The 23,110-nt window shown below is 52.7% G+C and overlaps 1 protein-coding gene across 1 annotated transcript in view; it reads left to right on the forward strand.

Moving 5' to 3' along the window:
• Window positions 1-22,188, forward strand: part of DNAJC11 (DnaJ heat shock protein family (Hsp40) member C11) — a 69,204-nt gene extending 47,016 nt beyond the window's left edge. Inside the window, exons 5-16 of the mRNA XM_029065375.2 lie at window positions 6,537-6,665; window positions 8,075-8,197; window positions 9,778-9,851; window positions 10,953-11,142; window positions 12,276-12,361; window positions 12,489-12,605; window positions 13,654-13,809; window positions 16,622-16,691; window positions 18,042-18,099; window positions 18,214-18,356; window positions 19,764-19,893; window positions 20,626-22,188. Of these exons, the coding sequence (XP_028921208.1) occupies window positions 6,537-6,665; window positions 8,075-8,197; window positions 9,778-9,851; window positions 10,953-11,142; window positions 12,276-12,361; window positions 12,489-12,605; window positions 13,654-13,809; window positions 16,622-16,691; window positions 18,042-18,099; window positions 18,214-18,356; window positions 19,764-19,893; window positions 20,626-20,651 (1,302 nt within the window). The 3' untranslated portion in view covers window positions 20,652-22,188. The remainder of the gene's footprint in view (window positions 1-6,536; window positions 6,666-8,074; window positions 8,198-9,777; window positions 9,852-10,952; window positions 11,143-12,275; window positions 12,362-12,488; window positions 12,606-13,653; window positions 13,810-16,621; window positions 16,692-18,041; window positions 18,100-18,213; window positions 18,357-19,763; window positions 19,894-20,625) is intronic.
• The last annotated feature ends 922 nt before the right edge of the window (window positions 22,189-23,110 follow it).

Genomic DNA, 23,110 nt, shown 5'->3' on the forward strand with positions numbered 1-23,110 from the left:
GAGAAGTTAAGTGACTTGCCCAAAGTCACACAGCTGACAAGTGGCGGAGCCGGGATTAGAACCCATGACCTCTGACTCCCAAGCCCGGGCTCTTTCCACTAAGCCACGCTATGGGTCGCTCAGGCACGAGACTCTGAGGTTCAAGCTTTTGGCGAAACCAGCCACCCGCCATACCAGTCATGCTCTTGAGAAATTGACTTCAAGGCAGGCGGCGGGACTAGGATGAAGACTGGGATGAATCAAGCACGTCTCCTCATGTGGGTCTGAAATAATAATTACTGTAGTCCTTGCTAGGGGCTTAACATCTGCCAAGCACTGTACTAAGCACTGGGCAAAATACAAGATAATCAGGTTGGACACAGTCCCTGTCCCACGTGAATCTCAGTCTAACTGGGAGGGAGTAGGATTTAACCCCCATGGTACAAAGGAAGACACTGAGGCACAGAGAAGTTAAGTGACTTGCCCAAGGCCACACAGCAGACAAGTGGCGGAGCCAGAATTATAACGCTGGCCCTCTGACTCCCAGGTCTGTGCTCTTTCCTGGAGGCCATGCTGCTTCTCTGGGAAGCAGCGTGGCTCAGTGGAAAGAGCCCGGGCTCGGGAGTCGGAGATCGTGGGTTCGAATCCCCGCTCTGCCACTTGTCAGCTGTGTGACTGTGGGCCAGTCACTTAACTTCTCTGTGCCTCGGTTCCCTCATCTGTAAAATGGAGATGAAGACTGAGCCTCACGTGGGACAACCTGATGACCTTGCATCTACCCCAACGCTTAGAACAGTGCTCTGCACATAGTAAGCGCTTAACAAATACCAACATTATTATTCTCTTGAGGGACGACGGGAGAGTGAAGGCAAGCCAATGTCCCCCTCTCCTATACAGCAACCTCCCTCCCCTCTCTTCCCCCAGCCAACCAAGCAAGTTGGAGAGGGGAGCGTGCTTAAATCTTCCATATACCGAGAACTTCAATTACAGAGATCCCTGGAGCTCTGATTAGATAGAAATCCTCAACCATGGGGCCTTCCCCCGAACCACGGTGCAAGTCAGTCCTGGGCCTCAGAGGGCTCTGGTGCTCCAGAGTTGGGCAACCACTCTCTTTCGAGCGGAAAATCCTGCTGCTCTGAGATCCCACAGTGACTAGCCGGGTCTGCCGAAGACACCGAGCCTTCCCCGCCTCTAGGTCCTGTTTGGGAGCTGGGGCGGAGGAGGAAGGAAGAGCTAATTGGAGCCAGACCATCCCTTATGAGGCATCCGCTCAGATGTGACCAAATGAAGGAGAGATGCTCCAGCTTTCTTTTTCAACCTTTTAAATGAACTGGCTTGGCTCTGTGGGGTGGGTCTAGTGAAAGTGGCTTGTCAGACTTCTTCGGTAGAGAGAATGGCAGAGCAGCTGCTGGCTTAATGTAGGATCCTCTCTGCTCGTGAGCAGCTTGTATTTTGGAAAATAATAAACCCCTTTATTAACTGCTTACTGTGTGCAGAGCACTGTAAGCTTGTTGTGGGCAGGGAATGTCTGTTCATTGTTGTATTGTAATAATTAATAATAATGAAGGTATTTGTTAAGCACTTACTATGTACCAAGCACTGTTTTGAGCACTGGAGTAGATACAAGGTAATCAGGTTGTCCCATGTGGAGTTCACAGTCTTCATCGCCATTTTACAGATGAGGGAACTGAGGCACAGAGAAATCAAGTGACATGCCCAAGGTCACACAGCAAACCAGTGGTGGAGCAGGGATTAGAACCCATGACCTCTAACTCCCAAGCCTGTGCTCTTTCCACTAAGCCACACTGCTTCTCATTGTCCTCTCCCAAGTGCTTAGTACAGTGCTCTGCACACAGTAAGCGCTCAATAAATATAATTATTCAATGAATACTAAGTGCTGGGGATGGGAATTAATCAAATTTATTGACCATTTGCTATGTGCAGAGCACTGTACTAAGCACTTGGGAGAGTACAGTACAACAGAAGTAGCAATCATGTTCCCTGCCCATGCCGAGCTTACAGTCTAGAGGAGGAATTAGACATGGACCCGGTTACGAATCTTCAAAGGGAAAACACCTGATTTGAAGAGCGTCTTTTCTACAGAGAACCGCACCTAGAAAGACTGGGAGGAGCAGAAAACTTGGTTGCCGTTTTAAGTGGTAACCTGCCTTCTAGCACAGGGGCCCCAGGCACCTTCTGGACTCTCAAACCTTCGTTCATTCAGTAGTATTTATTAAGCGCTTACTATGTGCAGAGCACTGTACTAAGCGCTTGGAATGTACAAATCGGTAACAGATAGAGACAGTCCCTGCCCTTTGACGGGCTTACAGTCAAATGGCAAATCTTAATTTCAAGTCCAAATTATCTAGACAGTCCAGGCCAAGAAACTACTTCATCTTGGAAGATCTAGGTAATTGAGTCCAGTAAAGCATCTGGGGCCCCAGTTCTCCAGGTGGTTTTTCAGTGTAGATCTGGCCGGCGTGAAGAGGGAAGATGGAGATGAAATGGAGAGGTGAAGAAGAGGTGCAACCATTTCTGTTTTCTTGGGGCTTGGGTGTTCTCTTGGGGATCGAGTGGGCAGAGCAGAAATTGCTCCGTGAATCCCTTCAGCTGCCGATGTTTTCTTTCAGAAGCCGAAGGATCAGGGAGGAGAAGGGAGGTAGAGGGGAAGAGGGGGAATGGGAGAGTTTTCATTAGCAGATTGGTCATTTACTCTGCAGCCCTTTCATCCCCTTACCTCTCCATCATCCGTTCCTCCTTGGTGAAGTTCACAAACTCCTTGGCTTCAGTGGGACAGTGTCCGGCTAGAATAACTGAAAAATTGAACCAGAATTGATGAACTTCTATTGTAGCCGAATAGGGAACAGAGGGCTAGAGGGAGGTGGCAGAGTGTGGGGGGATAATGGCAAGAGAAATGAGCGACACACTTCAGTGACTTCATGTGACTCCAACCAGGCGCCAGAATATACATGTGCAAATTGAGGCAATGTGAATGGAAAGAGCAAGGAGCTGGGAGTCGGGAGAGTCTAAGTCTAGGCCAAGCTTGACCAATCTGTTGTATTTATAAAGCACTTATTGTGTGCAGAGCTCTGTACTAAGTGGTTGGGAGAGTGCAATAGAGTCAGAAGACGGTGATCCTTGCTCGCCAGGAACTGTTGGTCTAGTTTGCCCATCCACCTCCGCGAACAGCTCTAAAGCACTCAATCATCTTCACCCCTCCTACATTACCTCCTTGATTTTGTACTACAGCCCAGCCCGCACACTCTGCTTCTCTAATGCCAACCTACTCACTGTACCTCCAGCTCTTCTATCTCGCCGCCAACCTCTTGCCCACGTCCTGCCTCTGGCCTGGAACTCCCGCCCCCTTCATTTATGACAGACTGTCACTCGCCCCACCTTCAAAGTCTTATTAAAATCACATCTCCTCCAAGAGGCCTTCCCCAACTAAAGCCTCATTTCCCCTACTCCCACTCCCTTCTGCATCTTCCTTGCATTTGGATTTGTACACTTTATTCACCCCACCAGCCCAACAGTATACTTGTACATATCCAAAATTTATTTTAATGTCTGTCTCCTCTAGACTGTGAGTTTCTTGGGGGCAGGGGGCGTGACTACTAACTCTATCATATTATACTCTCCTCAGTAAGCGCTCAGGAAATGCACTTGATTGACATGAAAATAAATTACGGCAGGGTAAAAGCGTATGCCGGGGGGGGCGAGGTGGGGGTGTTTAGGGGATGTGGACCCAAGTGCAGAGGCGACAACAGAAGAGAGAGGAGGATAAGGGGGAGAAGTTGGTAGTTAGGGAAGGCTTCCTGAAGGAGATCTGATTTTTTATTTTAGTAGGACTTTGAAGAAGGAGAGAGTTGTGGTCTGTCAGGGATGAAGAGGGAGGGAGTTCCCGGCAGGAGGGGAGGGTATAACCCAGGGGACCGTGGCAGAAGAGACAAGATGGAGGCTCAGTAAGTAATCCGGTGTTAGAGGAGCGAAGTGAACGGGCTGAGCCGTAGTGGGAGAGGAACATCGATTGGTGAGAAGCGGGGAGGAGCTGATTCAGTGTTCAAAACCCACCAAGTGAGGTGTCCCTGTTCGATGAGGAACTAGATGGGCAACCGTCGGAGGTTTCTGAGGAACGAGGAGATGTGCGCAGAACCGATGTGTGACCTTGGGCAGGCCACTTAACCCCTCTGGACCTTGGTTTCTTCAAGTGTGAAGTGGGGATAATAATAACTGCCTCTTCCTACTCACAGGATGTTGTGAGAATGAAATGAGATCCTTGAGCAGCAGTGTGGCTAAGGGAAATGTAAGGAGGAATGGAAGTCAGGACACTTGTGTTCTCATCCCTCCCCCAGCCGCCACCCCATCCCTGGCTTGCTGGGTGACCATGGGCAAATCAGTTAACTCCGCTTGGCCTCAGTTTCCTCATAGAAAATGGTAAGACCCCTGCCTCTCTCTATCTCCTAGATTGTGAGCCCTTTGTGGGACAGGACCTGGGACTAATTTTCTTGTATGTATCCATGACGCTTAACATCGTGTTTGAGGCAGAAATGCCTAATAAATACCACAATTATTAATCGTAATAGTAATAATAATAGATTTGAAGGTGCTTGGGAAAAAACATCCAAGACCTTGGTCTTATTCAAATTATTGAATTTATGAGAAGTGTTTTGTGTTGCAAACCTATTCGACTTTTTCAAAGTTGTTTCTAGGAGTAAAGCAAGGATCTCATCAGTGACAGTGGTTGGAGCCTGAAAGTCAGGAAAAAATGAGGAAAGGGAAGGTGATCCTTGTTTTCCGCTTTGGGCTAAATTGTTTTGGGTTATTGTTTCTCGCTTCACAATTGAAATCTGACTCTTGTTCCTTTCCAAACTTCTGGTTACTTGTGTAAGCACATTAACTCAAAGGTGAGAGGGAATTACAAGCAGCAGCCAAGCCCCCGTTTGGCACTTGGAGTTGAAAATCCATCTAGTTCTGCCGCTGCTGTGACCGTTGCATTCTCGAGAGGTTATTTCCTCGAGACGGCTGAAGAGAAGCCGACAAGCATCCGCACGGCCCCCCTCTCCCCGCGAAAAGAAATGCTCTTGTAAACTCAAAATCACTTGATCAATCACACTGTGGAACAGATTTATTTGAATTTCATCAAGCGTAGTTGGCACTTGAACCTGAAATCTCCGCTTAGCTTCCTCTGGCTGTTCCGTTTCAATCACTTCCCATAGGCTTGGAGCAGCACCAGAGAGCTGCAGAGCCTCCACGGCTCCTGACACACTGGAGTTTTCGCCGTTAATTTGGTCCTGTTTTAAGGAGCCTCAGAAAGAGCACAACCTGAGGGATGGCTGGGTTTAAATTCCTGAAAGCTAATGTGCCCCCGGTGACCTGTTGAGAAACACCAGCTCCCGCGAAAACTTTGTCCTAAACCAAGTTTGGAGGCAAATGGATGTGTGCTTATGGAAAGGGAAATAAAGCCAGAATGAACCCCTTGGGCTCGACGTTTATTTTCATCTTCGGTCTTACCTTTATCTCATAAAACGCCACCGAGCCGGTAGATCCAGAAGGACAGGAGTCATTCGCTACCTAAAAATGCTCTTTCGAAGCTACTCCAGACGGGAAAGTGTAAGTGTGGAGGAATAAACGGCCGAGAGCCTTTCTTTCCCAAGGGAATCTGGGCGGCCTTCTCGGAGGCTGCGAGTGCATGTACGCTCTGGCAGCCGGAAAAAATGAGGCCAGCGGGAAGGGCACGTTGTCGAGAAACCAAAAAGCCAGCTAGGATTTGAAGACATTTTGTGGGTTCGTCTCAGCGTGGGAAGATCAGTCATGTTTAACGCCTCAGATGAAGTCCTGAATTTGCCGGGCAGTTGGGCTGAGAAGATCCAGAAAAAAAAAAAAATAAACAGAAGGAGGTTGCCTTCGTTTTCTGGGTAATGAGCATTCCAGCCGGCGGCCCGCTCCGTTCCAAGCGTCAGAATTGAACTAGAAATTCAGCAGAGGAGCTTGGCTTCCTTCGGGTATATTTTTATCCTTCAATGAGTTTGTTCTGTGCTCATGAACCGATATCTGGAGGAGGAGGTGATTTGTTTACTCTCCTGTTTGTTGTTTTATTTCTCTGCGTTTAAGGAAGAAGCTTTTCACCTCTGGGATTCAGAATCGACTCTCCAAGGGAGAGATTCTGGAGGCAAGAAGAGTTCTTGCTCAGAGTAGCCAATTGTTCGGGTGGCGGGAGTTTCCCAGGTTTCATTCAGCAAAGCCATGAGATGGGACCCATTGTGCCAATTTCCCCGTGGCCTAATTTTCACACCACATCCCCTTTATTTCCTCCCGTAGCTCAGGTGCCTTTGACGCGTTCTTCTGAAATGGCTCAGCTCAGAACTGTGACATTCATGCTTCCTTCCCAGCTCGCTGGGAGGAAAGTGGCCGTGCCCTGCCTGGATCCGGTGAAACGTGTCGCCAGATGAGTTGTTTAATTAACCCGTGGCAGCTGCCGAAAGGTCCTGTTGCCTTTGAGCCTGCCCCCACTGGGCCCGCGTTCCCGCTGACGGCCTGCTTTGCTTGTCTGCCCCCAGGGAACCATCAGTGTTGGAGTAGATGCCACTGACCTTTTTGATCGCTACGACGAGGAATACGAAGATGTCCCGGGAAGCGGCTTCCCCCAGATTGAAATTAACAAAATGCACATCTCCCAGTCAATTGAGGTACCGGCAAGGCAGGCCCCATTCCCGGACTGTGACGTAATGAAAGGAAGGGGCCTTGCCGGGGTGAGGGCGGAGGGGTGGTCACGTCTTTTTTTAGGAAGGGAACCGATGATCAACCGGAGGAAAGAGTCCCCGGGATGGCTGGGCCTGGTTTTAATTGCCACCCTGACATTTCACCCAATGAAGCCACCGGCATTGGATTTGGAGGGAGATGCTGCCTCACTTCCTCATCTGTAAAATGGGGATTAAGACTGTGAGTCCCTTGTGAGACAGGGACTGTGTCCAACCTGATTAGCTTGTATCTGCCCCAGAGCTTATAACGGTGCTTGACACACAGTAAGTGCTCAACAAATGCTGTTACTATTATTAGCATCATCCTTATTATCATTATTGGATTTTGAAAGTGCTTACTATATGCCAAGCACTGTCCTGAGCGCTGGGGTAGATTCAAGATAATCAGGTCGGCCCACAGTCCCTGTCATAGATTCAGGTGATGTAGAGGTTCAGAGTGGTTCTTGGGAAGGGAGCCAGGGAAGCCACAGTGAACATGGCTGTTTTTTTAAAACAGCTGCCAGTTCCTCGCAGTTACCATGTCCTGTAATCTGTGAGCTGTGATTCGGGTGGGATGGGGTGAGAGGCGTCCCGAGGAGCAGCATGGCATAGTGGATAGAGCACGGGCCTGGGAGTCAGTGGTTCGTGAGTTCTAATCTGCCCTCTGCCACTTGTCTGCTGTGTGACCTTGGGCGAGTCACTTCACTTCTCTGTGCCTCAGTTACCTCATCTGTAAAATGGGGATTGAGACTGTGATGTAAAATGGGGATTGAGTCTGATGTGGGACAGGGACTGTGTCCAACTAATTTGTTTGTATCCTCCCCAGCTCTTAGTACAGTGCCTGGCACATAGTAAGCGCTTAACAAATAACACAGTTATTTTTATTATTATTCCCAGAGCCAAGTAGAGATGATTGCTCTGTTTGAAAGATGGCTCTCCCTGAGTGTGGCTGTCCAGGCCTCGGGAACCTTGACCCAGGAGGGAGCTGCCGAGGCCAGTTTCCTAGAACAAACCCCCCGGTCTGACCGGCAAGGTCGAGGAGGGGAGGGTCCCGGGCGATGCCGTCGGGTAGGGTGAGAGAGCCCCGGGCCATTTGCTTCCCCCGGATTTGCAAAGTTTGGCTCGAAAGGCCCGTGCACCACATATTAACGTGGTGGCCACTTGCAGTTCAAATAGCCAAGCACCACAGCTGAGAGGAAAGTAAAGCAGTTTGGATAATTATCCATCCCCCGTTTGCTTTTGAACCGTGTAATCATCTGCAGTTTTGACTATGTACTTATGATGTATTCATTAGGCTGCTGTAATTGGAGCTGCTTATAGCCCGGGTTCATTCAATGCCAGTAAATGTCATTTCCCAGGCCCCCCTGACGGCGACAGACACGGCCATCCTTTCTGGAAGCCTCTCGACTCAGAATGGAAATGGAGGCGGATCGATTAACTTTGCTCTCAGGAGGGTGACCTCTGCTAAGGGTTGGGGAGAGGTAAGACCGCGGGCCGGGTGTAGTTTTCGGCCGGACCCCCTCCTTTCTAGTCATTTCCCAGAGACCCCTCGATTAAGCTCAAAAGAAACGGTTTCGTGAATACCGTACGCAGCACAGAAGAGGAGCCGCCCGGATGTCAGAATAGATGGGGCATCTTGGGCCACAAATTGTAAATTTTGGCGTGGTCACCCATCTCCCACCCCACGGTCTGCAGTCACGCCCCTCCCCGGCCAGCTGCTTGGATTCTCAGGTGGGGAGAAGTCTGGAGACATGTCCATCAGCCCCTGGCTTGAGGGCAGAGGGAGAAGATTAGATTTTCCTTGGGAATCTCCAGTCCTACCTTGTAGCCCTCGGCTCTCAGTATATAAAACACTCTCTGTCCATCCATCAGTGGCATTTACTGAGTGCTTTCTGTGTGCAGAGCACTGTACTAAGCGCTTGGGAGAGTCTGATACAGCAGAGGTGGTAGACCCGTTCCCTAACCACAAAGACTGTACAGTTGAGAGTCTGCTGGAGAGAAGCAGCACGGTTCAGTGGATAGAGCACGGGCCTGGTAGTCAGGAGGACCCAGGTTCTGGTCTTGCTCTGCCACACGTCTGCTGTGTGACCTTGGGCAAGTCACTTCACTTCTCTGGGCATCAGTTACCTCATCTGTAAAATGGGGATTAAGAGTGTGAGCTCCATGTGGGACATGGATTGTGTCCAACCTGATTAATTTGTATCTACCCCCATGCTTAGAACAGTGCTTAGCACCTCGTAAGCACTTAACAACCACCATTATTATTACTACTATATCTTTTCCTTCCGTGACGTGGCACCACTTGACTGTTTCAGGAAGGTAGCTTAGTGTAACTGCCTCTTCTGCAGATCAGCCCATTCAGCCTCAAATTAGCACTGAATAGTTGCCTTGAGAGTCACTGACACTAGTAAATGTGACAGCGGGAGCGTTGGCAAAACCCCAAGGCCGTGCCACTGATGAATTGCGGGTGGAGTTTGACCCCAGACCCCTAAGATCCGTCTCCAGTCACCGGCGAGACCCATAGACAGTGGAGGGAAACTAAATGGAAATGTAGGCAAAGAAGCATTGGAGTAGAGGGAGGAGGGTTTGGCCACCATGTGACCGCAAGCCGGGGTTCTGCAGAGGCTCGCTCTTCCTTTCTGTTCTCTCTCCTCTCTGTCTTCTCAAATTTGGGAAACTAAATTCCCTTTCCTCTTCCGAGGGAGTGAAGCAGAAATCTCTGGGCCTTGAGAACAGGTGTTAGAAGCTACCCATTTTCCTCTCTGGTTCCCCTTCCTGACCACCAACACCGAAACCCCTTCCCCTCCCTCGGCCCGGTAGCCTCTCACCCCGCCCCTGAATCAAGGTGAACTGAGATTCTGTCCAGGACAGACCAGAGACCTGCGGCCGTGAGGGGAAGAGGGGGAGGGAGGAACATTAAGTGAAGTCTGTTTGACCAGGTAGGAGTAATGGTATTTTTCGAGTAGAATTCACTGAATTTAAGGTGGGGGCGTGAAGCTAAATAAGACCTGTGGTGGGAGAGAAGCATTTCTAACTCTTTTCCTCTATGTTTAAACTTCAGTTAGAATTTGGAGCTGGAGACCTTCAGGGGCCTCTCTTTGGCCTGAAGCTGTTCCGTAATCTTACGCCACGATGGTAAGTATGTGCGCTCGTCCCTGTTACCGACTCTTGCCGAGAGGGAAGAGACAGATCTTTCTTCAGCTCCGAAACGTGGTCTTCCACGTTTTGCTCGAGGAAAGGAAACCCTTCCTCCCTTCCTCTGCTGTGTGAAACGTTCTCATTTTGCTTTCCCGGCCGACTCCGAGAGAGCGATGAGTTGACACTAAGCCCAGAGAGCCCTTTCTCACCCTCCCCTCGGCTCGCACTGTCCCCCCGCTACCACCGAAAGTAACAGGCTCTGATGGTTTTTGTCATTGTGGAAGCTTACGTTTGAGTTCCAGTGGGGAAAGGGTGCGGGTTGTGCCGGCAGAACAAGTTAGCCTCGGTGTGAGCTCAGACAACCCAGATGAATCTTGGTTGGGGGCATGGCTCTGTGAATATTTTGACTTTGTGGGCTCCAAAGGAAAATTCCTTGCGTGCCTTACCATTAGTGCTTTCATAACCTAAGTGCACACGTGCATACACATACACAAACACACATAAACAGTTATGCGGAAGAAAACTGAGCTGTGCCCAACTCCATTGGTTTGGGGAAGATTTGGCTTCCTCCTCACTTTCCCCCCTCAGTTAAGCGGAGACTGAGGCGGACGTTGTTCTCTTGGCCTGAACACCCATCTGAAATGAGCAGATGGCACAGGTTCCCCTTTAAAACTAACCTTCCTAGGCAACTACCAGCAAGTGAAGCCCCCCCTCTTATTGGGGTCCATCGCACACCCCTCATTTTGACTTCACTCCCTCGCCTGATTCTGGCCAGGCAGCCGCGGCCACGTCCGGACCGGGTTCGGTTCGCGCCCGCGTGCCAGTTCATTGTAGCCCGAGCGAGGCGTCGGTGCCCGCGGGTCTGGCTGCCTCGCGTCCAGAGCTCCCGGGAGCCTCCAGAACCCCTCAACCGGCCTTCCCTGCCGAGTCCCGGGTTGGAGGAGAGAGGATGGAGAAGGGTTGCTCTCCCACTAGGGAATTTGCTGTAAAAAGGGAGGGCAGGACACTGGCAGTGCTGAGCGGAAAGGGCAGAGGGCAAGAGACATCTCTGTCCACTGCTGGTGACCCCTCCCGCCTCTGCGACTTCCGCCCCACCAGTTTCGTGACGACCAACTGCGCCCTGCAGTTTTCATCGCGGGGCATCCGGCCCGGCCTCACCACCGTGCTGGCCCGGAACCTGGACAAGAACACCATGGGCTACCTGCAGTGGCGGTGGGGCATCCAGTCCGCCATGAACACCAGCATCGTCCGGGACACGAAAACCAGCCACTTCACCGTGGCCTTTCAGGTGAGACGGGGGAGCCTGTGGGGAGAGGGGCCAGAGCCACCTGCAGGGTTTCTGCCCGGTTTCTGATGTCCCTAGCTGGGGCCTCCACCCCCGGGGCAATGCTTGACGTCCTGTTGGCAAACTCCCTGCCCCACTTCAAATTGCAAGGCAAGATCCTGCACCGTAGGGAACGGGGCGTGGAACTCCAGGCAAATACTGGATACCCAAAAAGCCTGGCTCTAATCCCACCTTTACGGTGGATCACCGGAGGAGGTTCCCTTTGTCCAGATTGTCCAGACCAAATGTACCTCAATCACTAATAATAATTTGTGGTATTTGTTAAGCACTTACTATGTGTCAAGCACTGTACTAAGTGCTGGGTTAGATACAAGATGATCTACTCCCACATTGGACTCACAGTCTCAGTAGGAGGGAGAACAGGTATTGACTCCTCATTTTGCAGATGAGGGAACTGAGGCACAGAGAAGTGAAGTGACTTGCCCAAGGTCACACCACAGGTATGTGGCAAAGTCGGGATTAGAACCCAGGTCCTCTGACTCCCGGGCCCGTGCACTTTCCACCAGGCCCCGCTGCCTCCCACTACTGCTGCTGCTGATAGAGACTGATGCCTACCCTGAGCAAAGCACTGTGTATGGGGCACTTGGGGAGTATCCAGAAGTTTAAGGCCCAGTCCTTGCCTTCAAGGAGCCAACTCTATTTGTCAGTCAGTCATGGTATTTGTTGAGTACTCACTGTGTGCTAAGCACTTGATAAAGTAGATTTGGCAGATGCGTTCCGTGCCCCAAGGACCTTCAAGTCTAGAGTGGGAGCATTTGTACTCTCGTCGTCCGGGGGGGCGTCAGAATGTAGGTACCACGAAGTACGTCACATCCACTTCGTGAGCCCTGGCTGTGCCGTAGAAGAGCACTCATTTGGACCGACCAGCTACCCCCACCCCTGTCCCAGCTGAAGAAAGGGAAATGGAAACCCCGAGGTTTGTCTTCAGCAGCTGAAAGGGTGGGAGCCCCGAGTAACGAAAGCATGGCTTCTCTGAAGGCTTATCTGGAGCTGAGAGCGCGGGGATGTATCGCCCTAGGGTGGAGGGTGCTTGAAACCTCCCCTCTCCTTCCCTCCCCGTCACTGTCTCCCCTCAGCTCGGGATCCCCCACTCCTTCGCAATGATCAGCTACCAGCACAAATTCCAGGATGACGACCAGACCCGGGTGAAAGGTTCCCTGAAGTAAGTCGAGGGAGAGAGGGAGGGAGAGAAAGGAGGGGACGGAGGGAGGGGTCGTGCCCAGTGCCCGAGTCCAGTGGAGGTTGCAAAGTCTTCCCCGAAGTCCCGGTTACTGGTTCTTTCCCCGCAGGGCCGGCTTTTTCGGGACGGTGGTGGAATACGGAGCAGAGAGGAAGATTTCCAGGCACAGTGTTTTGGGAGCGACCGTCAGCGTGGGCGTTCCGCAGGGAGTGTCTCTCAAAATCAAGTAAGTGTGACCAGGCAGGCGGGGCCCCGCGGTTCGGAACGAGGTCGGGGGCTGCACAGCTGGGCATTCTGCCCCTCCCAGTTCCACGCCCTCCTGGACCCTCTCCCCCCACTCCCCCCCCACCCCCGGGGAGGTCGGGGAAGGGGGAGGGAATTCCTGGGTCCCGTTTCCATCTCTGCCGTGGGTATCCCCGTTCCTCCCCAGCTGTAGAATCCCCCTTCCAAACAGTCTGTTGTGTGAGCCGTTTCCTATCTGGGATGAGTGGCTAAAATGCACTCCCAGAATGTTACTCTTCTGTCTCATTTTAGCTGTGTCCACCCCCAAAAAAAACCCAAAACATTTCTCACTTGAATGTGGTGTCCAGGTGCCAAACCTCCATTGAGCCCTTGGTTCTCGGGCTGGAGTGTGATCTCCGGTTTTGCCAGCAGATGGCACCAGAGTCCCACGAAGCCTGCTCCCTCCGAGAATTTTGCTTTTCCCAAACTTTTTCCAGCACCGGGTGTGAGCTTCCATTTCCTCCTCCCCAGGATAGGGTGTAAACAGTCCGAAGAGAGTGTGAAAAAGAATGGCGACAGCCCCACTTCTCTCTCTCCTAAAACCAGGCCCCACCGTTCTTCCCTGGGAGACCCAGCTTTTACCCCCAGAATTAGTTGATTTAAAACGCTTCCTCCCTTCCTTCCTGTGGATGGAGAGTACCTGTGTGCCTGTGGACATGGCAGGAAAGAGTGGCTGTGGGTCCTGATTCTATTTATTTGCCATTGTTTTTATGAGATGTTCTTCCCCTTGACTCTATTTATTGCCATTGTTCTTGTCTGCCTGTCTCCCCCGATTAGACTGTAAGCCCGTCAAAGGACAGGGACTGTATCTGTTGCCGACTTGTACATTCCAAGCGCTTAGTACAGTGCTCTGCACATAGTAAGCGCTCAATAAATACGAATGAATGAATGAATGAATGAATGAATGAATGAATGAATGAATGAATGGGAGTCGGTCCTACGTCTGACGATACAGCTCACCCCCGGCTTCCCTTCCGCTCACTGTTTTCCAGGCTCAACAGGGCCAGCCAGACGTACTTCTTCCCCATCCACCTGACGGATCAGCTCCTGCCCAGCGCCGTGTTTTATGCCACCGTGGGACCCTTGGTGGTCTACTTCGCCATGCACCGCCTGGTCATCCGACCCTACCTCAGGGCTCAGAAAGAGAAGTGAGTCGGGCCTGGTTCAGGATCTGCCTTCCAGCTGACGACTCCTGCAGGGCAGGAGGCCGAGTTTGTCTGTTACTAAGCACTCCCCACTTGCGAAACATCACACGGGTGTTGGGGAAATGAGATTGACAGTCCCTGACCCACCATTCGTTCATTCATTCAATCGTATTTATTGAGCACTTTCTATGTACAGAACACTGTACTGAGCGCTTGGAATGTACAGTTGGGCAACAGATAGGGACAATACCTGCCTATTGATGGGCTTACAGTCCGATTGGGGGAGACAGATGGACAAAAACAAGACAAATTAATCGCAGTAAATAGAATCAAGGGGGCCTCATTAACAAAATAAATAGCGTAATAAAAATATATGCAAATGGGCTCACCATAGGGCTCCCAATCTATTTGAGGGGACTGAAGCCCAGAGCACTTGGGTGACTAGCACCAGGACACACAGCAGGCCAGTGGCAGAACTGGACCTGGGAGTTGACTAGGACCCCTGACTCCCCATTTTTGGTTCTCCTCCTGTCTCTCTGACCTCTCTTTCTCGGTCTCGTCTGTAGGGTCCTCCTCTCCCCCCTACCTTTGATAGTATAGGGGTCCCTCAAAGCTCAGTTCTGGTTCCCTTTCTATTCTCCATACACATTCAATCTCATGGAGCACTCCTTTGCTCCCATGACTAGAGCTAACATCTGTGTGCAGTTGATTCCCACATCTACATCTCCAGCCCCGACCTCTCTGTTTCTCTGAAGCCTCGAATTTCCTCCTGCTTTCAGGACATCTCTCTCTCTCAAGCTAAACGTGTCCAAAACAAAACTCCTTAGTGAACCTTTTTCTCCCCAGGTCTTTCCCATCACCGGAGAGGATACGACCATCCTCTGTATCTCACGAGTCCGTAACCTTGGAGTTGTCTTCAACTCATCTCTCTCATTCGACCCATATATTCAATCTGTCACCAGATCCTTTTGTGCACCACATTGCCAAAATCTGCCCTTTCCTCTCTGTCTATACTACTACCATACTGATCCAAGCACACATCCTATCTCGCCTTGACTACTGCATCTGCCCCCTCACCCTGTCAGTCAGTCAGTTGCATTTATGAGCTCTTACTGTGTGCAGAGCACTAAGCACTTGGGAGAATGCAGTATAACAGTAGACACTTTCCCTGCCCACAACGAGCTTTCAGTTTAGAGGAGGAGACCCATTAATATAAATAAATTCCAGATATGTACATAAGTGCTGTGGAGCTGGGAGCTGGGGTGAATACAGGAAGAAAAATCAGGAAGACACAGAAGGAAGTGGGAGAAGAGGAAAGGAGAGCTTAATTGGAGAAGGCCACTTGGGGAAGTTGTACCTTCAATAAAACTTTGAAGGGAGGGGGAGAGTAATTGTCGGCTACGAGGAGAGAGGGTGTTCCAGGCCAGAGGCAGGACGTGGGTGAGAGGTTGGCGACGAGATTGAGATACAGTGGGAAGGTTGGCATCCGAGGAACCAAATAGTCCAGTCTCTGCTGCGCATTTAGTCCCCGTCTTCCCACTCCTTAAGAACCTCCAATGGTTATCCATCCACCTCCACATCAAACAGAAACTCCGTACTACTGGCTTTAAAGCACCGTCAGTTCACCCCCTCCTGTCTTGCCTCACTGATCTACTACAGCCCAGCCCGCACGCTCTGCTCCTCTAGCCCCAGTTTACTCACTATGCCCTGATCTCATCTGTCTCGCCTCTGACCCCTTTCCCACATCCTCCCCTTAAGCCCCGAACTCCTTCCCTCATCATATGCACCAGATCACCACTCTCCTCACCTTCAAAAACCTTACAAAGGTCGCATTTCCTCCAGGAGCTTTTCCCCGATTAAATCCTCTTTTCCCCGATTCCCTGTCCCTTCTGCGTCATTTATGCACTTGGATCTGTGACCTTTGGGCGTTTGATATTTGCCTCACCCTCAAACCCACAGCACTTACATACATATCTGTAAGTCACACATTGTATAAATGTCTGTCTTCCTCCCTCTAGACTGTAAGGTCATTGTGGGGCAGGGAACGTGTCTCCCAACTGTGTCGTATTGTACTCTTCCAAGCATTTAGTTTAGTGCTCTGCACCTAGTAAGCACTGGATAGGTGCCACTGATGATGATTCATGCTAGATCACTGTCCGGTTGTGTGACCTGGGACAAGTTGTCTAAACTTCCCTGTGCCTCTCCTGTGTAAACTGGAGTAAGATCCCTGCTCTCCCTATCTCTTCATCCACTTGTGAACCCTGTGGTGGGACGAGGGACTGTGCCAATCTCATTATCCCGGGTTACCCCAGTGGTTGATGACTGACTGTGACTCAGAGCCCTCAGAATTCACTGACCGAAAGCTCCAGTACCCCAAAGCCTTGCTCCTAAAAGGGATGAAACTGAGAGTGAGAGGGGGCTCTCTGCTAGGAAAAGGACATCTAAGACGAGGTATTGTCCGTGGGAAGAGAATCGTGCTGGCTTGGGTGTTCCCGGAGACCCGCACCTGGCGACTTGAACCTCTCACTTTCCCATGGTTCTGTTGAGGTTTTGTCCGATTGGACGTGGAGCGGGGGAGCTGAGGGCGAGATCTGATTTCTGAACAGAGCTCCGGGCGTCCTGGTGTTTTGAATGGGGTAGGTTAAACGGAAAGGCCTCCGTTTGACGGGCTTTGCCTGATGGGGCCTCAGAACGGCAGAGCCAAGATCAAACGGGCTCTAGAACGGGCCTTGGCCCGAATCCAGCAAGAGGGCCTGATTGAACCGTTGCTGCAAAACGTGGAGCTCACGAGCACCTTGTGTTTTTCTCGCATAAGGGAGTTGGAGAAGCAAAGGGAAAGCACCGCCACGGACATTCTCCAGAAGAAGCAGGAGGCCGAGGCTGCGGTGAGTGTTGTTGAAAACTCCGCTGAAGGGGGCACCCCCTTCACCCTGCATCGGGCCAGACCCCTCTCCCCGACCCCCATTCCCCATTGGCCCACTCTCTGAATGTTATGGCATTTGTGGCGGAGCAGCCTGGATTATAATAGTAATAATAATTATGGTATTTTTTGAGCGCTTACTATGTGCCAAGCACTGTTGTAAGCACCGCCTGCCCCAATGCCTGGAGAAACGAGCCTGCTCTCTCCACCCCCTGCCCACACCTTGCCCTAAACAGCCCTGAGCCTTGGACGGCTTTGGACAAGAATCCTCCCTGACCCCCAGCTGTGCCACTCATTTCACCCCGGGGCTAGAAGGTGCCGCGGCGGAGAGTGACCGGGCCTTACTGATTTTCCTCGCACCCCGATTGGTGATGCCACAGAGGGCTCCAGCCTGCTCACCTTAACCCAGGAGCTGCTTGCATCACCTCGGCTCCTGGAGACTTCTGGACGGCCCGAGCCCTTCCGCCCCATCCAGACTGAGCCCCTGAGCCTCAGCAGTCAGATCTGGACCTTGGGCACATCACTTCACCTCTCTGGGCCTCAGTTACCTCATCTGTAAACTGGGGAATTAAGACTGTGAGCCCTATGTGGAACACGGACTATGTCCCACCTGATTACCTTGTATCTCCCTCAGCGCTTAGAGTTCCTGGCACTTAGCAAGAGCGTAACCAACACCACAATAGTATTATTATTTATCCTTACCCTTGACATTTCTTCCCAGAGACCTCTTGGACCACCAAGGCTTATGGGAACCACGGGGCAACCGTGTACCTGTGGCGGCACCAAAGGCAAAAAGGGGGCAACGTGGACCCTAGGTTTAGGACCCCTATTCTGTTGGTTTTTACGGTGTTTGTTAAGCGCTCACTATGTGCCAGGCACTGTTCTCAGTGCTAGGGTGGATACAAGGTAAGCAGGTCCTGCGAGGGAATTGACACAAAGAAGTAAAGTGACTTGCCTGAGGTCACCCAGCAGACAAGTGACAGAGCTGGGATTAGAACCCAGGTCCTTCCGACTCCCCGAGCCTGGGCGGTGCTCTAGTTACCGGTGAGGACACTGTCGAAGTAAGTACTGGTGGAAGCGGATCCCCCTTTGCAGTCTGAAGGATGCAGAGCTTGGTTGGCTGGGGACTGTGACGTCTGAGGGGGTCATGGCATCCTCAGTCTCCACGCGTGGTTTTCAGCTCCCTCGTGGTCTCTGTCGGGATTTGGTTTTTTAAACCCGTTGACCTGTTGTGCGCTCCTCCAGTTTCTTCTCTCTGTTCATGGCCGCTTGGACCCAGAGAGCGTGCTAACGGCCTCTCTTCCCTCCTTGGCAGGTTCGGCTAATGCAGGAATCCGTCCGAAGGATCATTGAGGCAGAAGAGTCGAGAATGGGTACGCCGGTGGGGTTCGTCTTTTAGTGGGGAGGGGGCTGGGCTTCAGAGCGGGTGTCCAGACCCGGGGGAGGGGACCCCCGTGGGTCACTGTGTACGTGCACGTGTGCCACAGGGCTGATCATCGTGAACGCCTGGTACGGGAAGTTCGTCAATGACAAGAGCCGGAAGAACGAGAAAGTGAAGGTGATCGACGTGACGGTCCCCCTTCAGTGCCTGGTGAAAGACTCGAAGCTCATCCTCACGGAAGCCCCCAAGGTAACCGCTCCTCCGCCCGGCGCGGCCGGTCCGAGGCCGCCCGGGTCCCTCGCTGGGCTCCCGCCTGAAAACCGGGAATGGGTGGGGCCCCCCCGAGCCGACTCCCTTGGTAAAATACACGTCTCAGCCCCAGCAGGAGCGAATCGCTGCACTTTGTGGCTTCCTCCCCTTCCTTCCCTTCCTGTCCCCAGGGCCCAACCCAGTGTCCTTGCTCAGAACTGGTCTCATCTAGTTCTAGCTTAGTCACAGGGGCTACTGACCCTGAATTTGCGTACAGCTTCAGAGCCAAGAAAAAGTAGGCCAATAAAATGCTTTCGATGATGACTAAAATGGCTGCCTCTGGCACTCAGAACTTCAAGAATCACCACGTTCTGGCAAAACCGGGAAGGCAGACTCGGGGGAAGGGAAGAACGCTACATCGGTAGTGAGCAAAATACGGCCCCCGGGCCTGACCCCGGCCTCCGATGGATTGGCTCTGGTCCACTGACTAGACTCGGGCTGGGTCTGAGTAGATCAGGGGTCTGGGAGTCTGGAGGACTTGGGTTCTAACCCCGGTTCCGCCACGTGTCTGCTCTGTGACCTTAGGCAGGTCACCTCTCTGGGCCTCAGTTACCTCATCTTTAAACTGGGGATGAAGACCGTGAGCCCTGTGTGGAACAGGGACTGTGTCCCACCTGATTACCTTGTATCTCCCCCGGCGCTTAGTAGAGTGCCTGGCCCTTAGCAAGCCCTTAATAAATACCACAATAATAATAATATTTATCACTACCCTTGACATTTCTTCCCAATGGATGGTATTTATGGAGTGCCTGCTGCAGGCAGAGCATCGTACTAATCGCCCGGTAAAGCAGGGCATTTATTCGTGACCCTCAATCCTTCCCAACTGTGGTGACTCCAAGATCAGCAGTGTCTGCCCTGAGAAATGTGCAGGTAGGTACAAACTATCTGGGGCCGGCTCAGAATCCAGGAGGAGCCTCCACGGACCGAAGCGGCTGCGTGTCCAGAGTCGAAACCCTCCTTCCTTCCCTCCCCCTCACTGTTAGCGGGCGCTCCTCAGGTCACGATAGTCGCCCACCCTGCCCTGAGCCCTGGGCGGTAGGATAGCTGGAGTGGTATTGGTTAAACGCTTACTATGTGCCAGGAACTGTACTAAGTGCCGGGGTAGATACAAGCTAATCAGGTGGGGGACAGAACCTGTCCCACATGGGGCTCCCAGTCTTATTCCCCGTTTTACAGGTGAGGTAACTGAGGCACAGAGAAGTTAAAGTGACTTGCCCAAGGTCACACTGCAGACCAAGTGGCGGAGCCGGGATTGGAACCCAGGTCCTTCTGACTCTCGGGCCCGTGCTCCAGTCACTTGGCCACAGGCCAGTTGTCCTCAGGGTACTCCTCCCCCATCTGTTGCAGGCCGGCCTGCCCGGGTTCTACGATCCTTGCGTGGGTGAAGAAAAGAGCCTGAAGGTCCTCTACCAGTTCCGAGGAGTTCTGCACCAGGTGATGTCAGCTGACAGTGAGGCCCTTAGGATACCAAAGCAATGTAAGTAGCGTCTCTGACCCACTCTTCTCCCCGCCCCGCGCCACACCCTGCTCCTGCTCCAGGGGACCGCAGCACGTTCTGTTCGGTTGCCCACGGCAGGGAGCAGGATATCAGATTTTAAGAAACCTATTTGGCTTCGTCCCGTCTTCTGCGGCCCGAATCGCTGTGGTCGGGGCTGCAACCTCACCGCCAGTTGAGTTGGAAAAGTCCGTATTGAATGTCTGCCTTTTATCTGGATGATTCTTCAGAGCCTGAGTTGCCCCTTTGGTTTCCCGCTCCGTTTTCTTCCCGACGCATGCGGTGCTGTCAGTCAGTCGTATTTATTAAGCACTTACTGCAAACAGAGCACTGTACTGAGCACTCGCGAGGGCTGCCCACAACAAGCTTACAGTCTAGGGGGGAAACAGACGTTAATGTAAATTACAGATATGTACGTAAGTGCTGTGGGCCTGGGGGGGGGGGGGTGAATAAAGGGAGTAAGTCAGGGCAGTGCGGAAGGGAGTGGGAGGAGAGGAAATGAGGACTTAATCGGGGAAGGCTTCTTGGAGGAGATACGTCTTCAATAAGGCTTTGAAGGGAGGGGGGAGAATAATTGTCAGATAAGGAAGGACGGTGTCATCCTTGCTCTGGTTGGCCGTTGAGCCTCGAGGCCCTTTGGAGGCGTTTTGAAGGAGGAGGTATCTCCTGGAAAATGTCACCTTTACAATCCTGCCTCTCTCTCCCCTCCAACAGCACACAGGGTGGACGCAGACGGATAAAGGTCCGGAGGAAACAAGGGGTCGGGATTTCACTCCCCAGAAGCCGCCAAGCCTCTTCGCTTGGGAGTCGATGAGTTCGGAAACAGAGCAAGAGAAGCCCAACAGATGTTTTTATTTTATATTATTCCCGTAGAAGGTGGTATCTTTACCGGTTCCGCGAAGGGACGCACAAACCCCGCCTGCCCCGGCTTTCTTGGGGACTGCGGCGTCACGGCGACGACTGCCCCGGACCAGAGCCGTACGGCCGACGGTCGTCCGGCCTCTTGAGGATCACCCCCGATGGAGAGGGGGCCGTGGGGGTGACGTGGGACATCCCGGGCTCGCTGGCTTCCGAGAGTCACTTTTCCCGAGGACCAGACTGAAAATGAAATCCACAGCCAGGAGATCAGAGAGTCTCTTCTCTTGCCCCGCTTCTAGGATCGAGAGCACGAGCCCCTCCCCGCAGCCCCTCCATTTCCCGTTGGCGTGGTTTCTGGGACGTAGGTTCGAAGTGGTTTCTGGATCCCCGATGTGCCAGCCCTACCGTGACGGGGGGGATCGGTGGGCTCGGAAGGCCCTGTCTGCTTTTCCCGTCCCCGGGGGGGAGGGGCACTCAGAGCGCACCTTCCCCCCGCATCTGTCCTCGGAGCCGCCACCGCCGGGGCAACCGGAGCCCTGTGAAAGCCCACGCCTCTCGCCAGCGGCGCGGGGGAGAGCGGGGCCGACCCCGGTCCGGAGATCGCCTCCCCGGCCCGCTGAGGGAGGAGGCGTTGGGTGGGCGGGGAGCGGGTCCCGAGGAGCGGGTGAGGGGGAAAGAGCCGAGACGATGTTTTGGGGATGTGCCAAAGTGGGGGGGTGGAGGAAATCCCACGGTCACTCCGCCTAACCTCTGAAAGGGGCAGGAGGTGAACCAAGCCTGTCCGGGCCCTTGCTGGGCTGACAGACATCCAGGAGATGGCACTGCCGCTCCTCCCTGTAGGTGGCACAGGGTCCGGCGCTCCCCTCCCTCACCCCACCCCGTCCCGGAGACGCAAAGGTACTAGATGGGATCGGCCACTGTACACTTGAAAAGCCTGGCAGATTGCCGCAGTAAACAATCACCTGACACGCAAACGGGCCTCTCGTCTCGGTCGCGAAACGGCGTCGTCCGTTGCCTCCCCCCGGGCCCCGCCGCCCTCCCGACGGATGCGGTCGCCTCAGCGTGAATCCGGATCGCCACTCCCGGAGAGCGCCGAGACGCCCGGTCCCCTTCCCGTGCCCTCCGACTCCTCGGCCCCGGGGATCGGACTAATCGGGAATAGCCCCTTCCTTCATCCCAGGCTCCGTTACCGTCGCGGCGGCGGGAGTTCGGCTAGGTCCGCCTCCGCCGCGAGACCGTCCCTCCGACCCGGAGCTCCGACTGTCGGTCGCGCGATAAACCTCGTGCCGACCGTACGGCCGGTTTCGACAGCCGGGGGATCCCGGGACCTCCGACGGCTCCTCCGGGCGTCGGTCGTGTCGGGAGCCGGTTCTACGGGAGACGCCGTGTTGGCGTAATAAACCCTTTCGGAAAGCCGGGGATGGGGCTTATTTTTATGAGCGAGAGCAAGGTGTGGCCAGTGGGACTTGCACGGAGCCCTTTCGAAGCAAATCTCCCATTTTCCCCCCGAACCATCGGTGGTGCCCGGATCTAGACTCTCTCTCCCCAGCAAGGTGGGCCTGACCTTTCCCCTTTATCTCTTCTAGGTGGGGAGGGTGGTTGGGGCAGACCTGGGAAACCGTCACACACCCACAGGGAACCCAGGAGGCAAAGAGAAACCGAGTGTTGGAGTGTCTTTAGTTTTAATTGACTTCACAGGTGATTTACAGGTACCCTTGCTCCATTCACTCATCTATAAAATAAAAAAAAAAAAAGAGAAACCACTCCCAAAATGAATGAGTCTTTTCCACGTCATCCACCCGACCCACAACTGAGGAAGACTGAAAGTTCTCAATTGCATTTAGCCGTTCCTGGCCAAAACTGGGAAACGATGATACGTGAGCGACCAGTCAGGCCCTCCCCTAGCCCTAATCTGAGAGAAAAGGTACGGTTCCACAGACGGCCGAAGAATCTGAATCCCAGGTGTCCAAACTGAAGGGTCAAACCTTGAAATGCAGCAGCAGCAGCAGGCCAACTTCCTTGAGGCCAGCTAGCCTTGCTGGTGGTTCAATGAAAAGAGCAGTGCTCTGGGAAGAAGATTGGGGTCTAGTTCCGGTTCTACCTGCTGACCCTAAACTATCCAAGGTGAAGGTTTCTGATAGAAGAACCACTTAAGGAAGCAGTGGGGCTTAGGTTTGGGAAACGGGATCCGGTTCTAATCTCATCTCTACCATTTGCCACTGGGTGACGTGGGCCAAATGGCTCCTTTTTTTAAGAGCTTACTATGTACTGAGCACTATACTAAGCGCAGGGGTAGATAAAAATAATGATGGCATCTGTTAAGTGCTTACTATGTGCCAAG

This window comes from Ornithorhynchus anatinus, chromosome 5 (genome assembly GCF_004115215.2).
Source record: "Ornithorhynchus anatinus isolate Pmale09 chromosome 5, mOrnAna1.pri.v4, whole genome shotgun sequence".
Lineage (NCBI taxonomy): Eukaryota > Metazoa > Chordata > Mammalia > Monotremata > Ornithorhynchidae > Ornithorhynchus > Ornithorhynchus anatinus.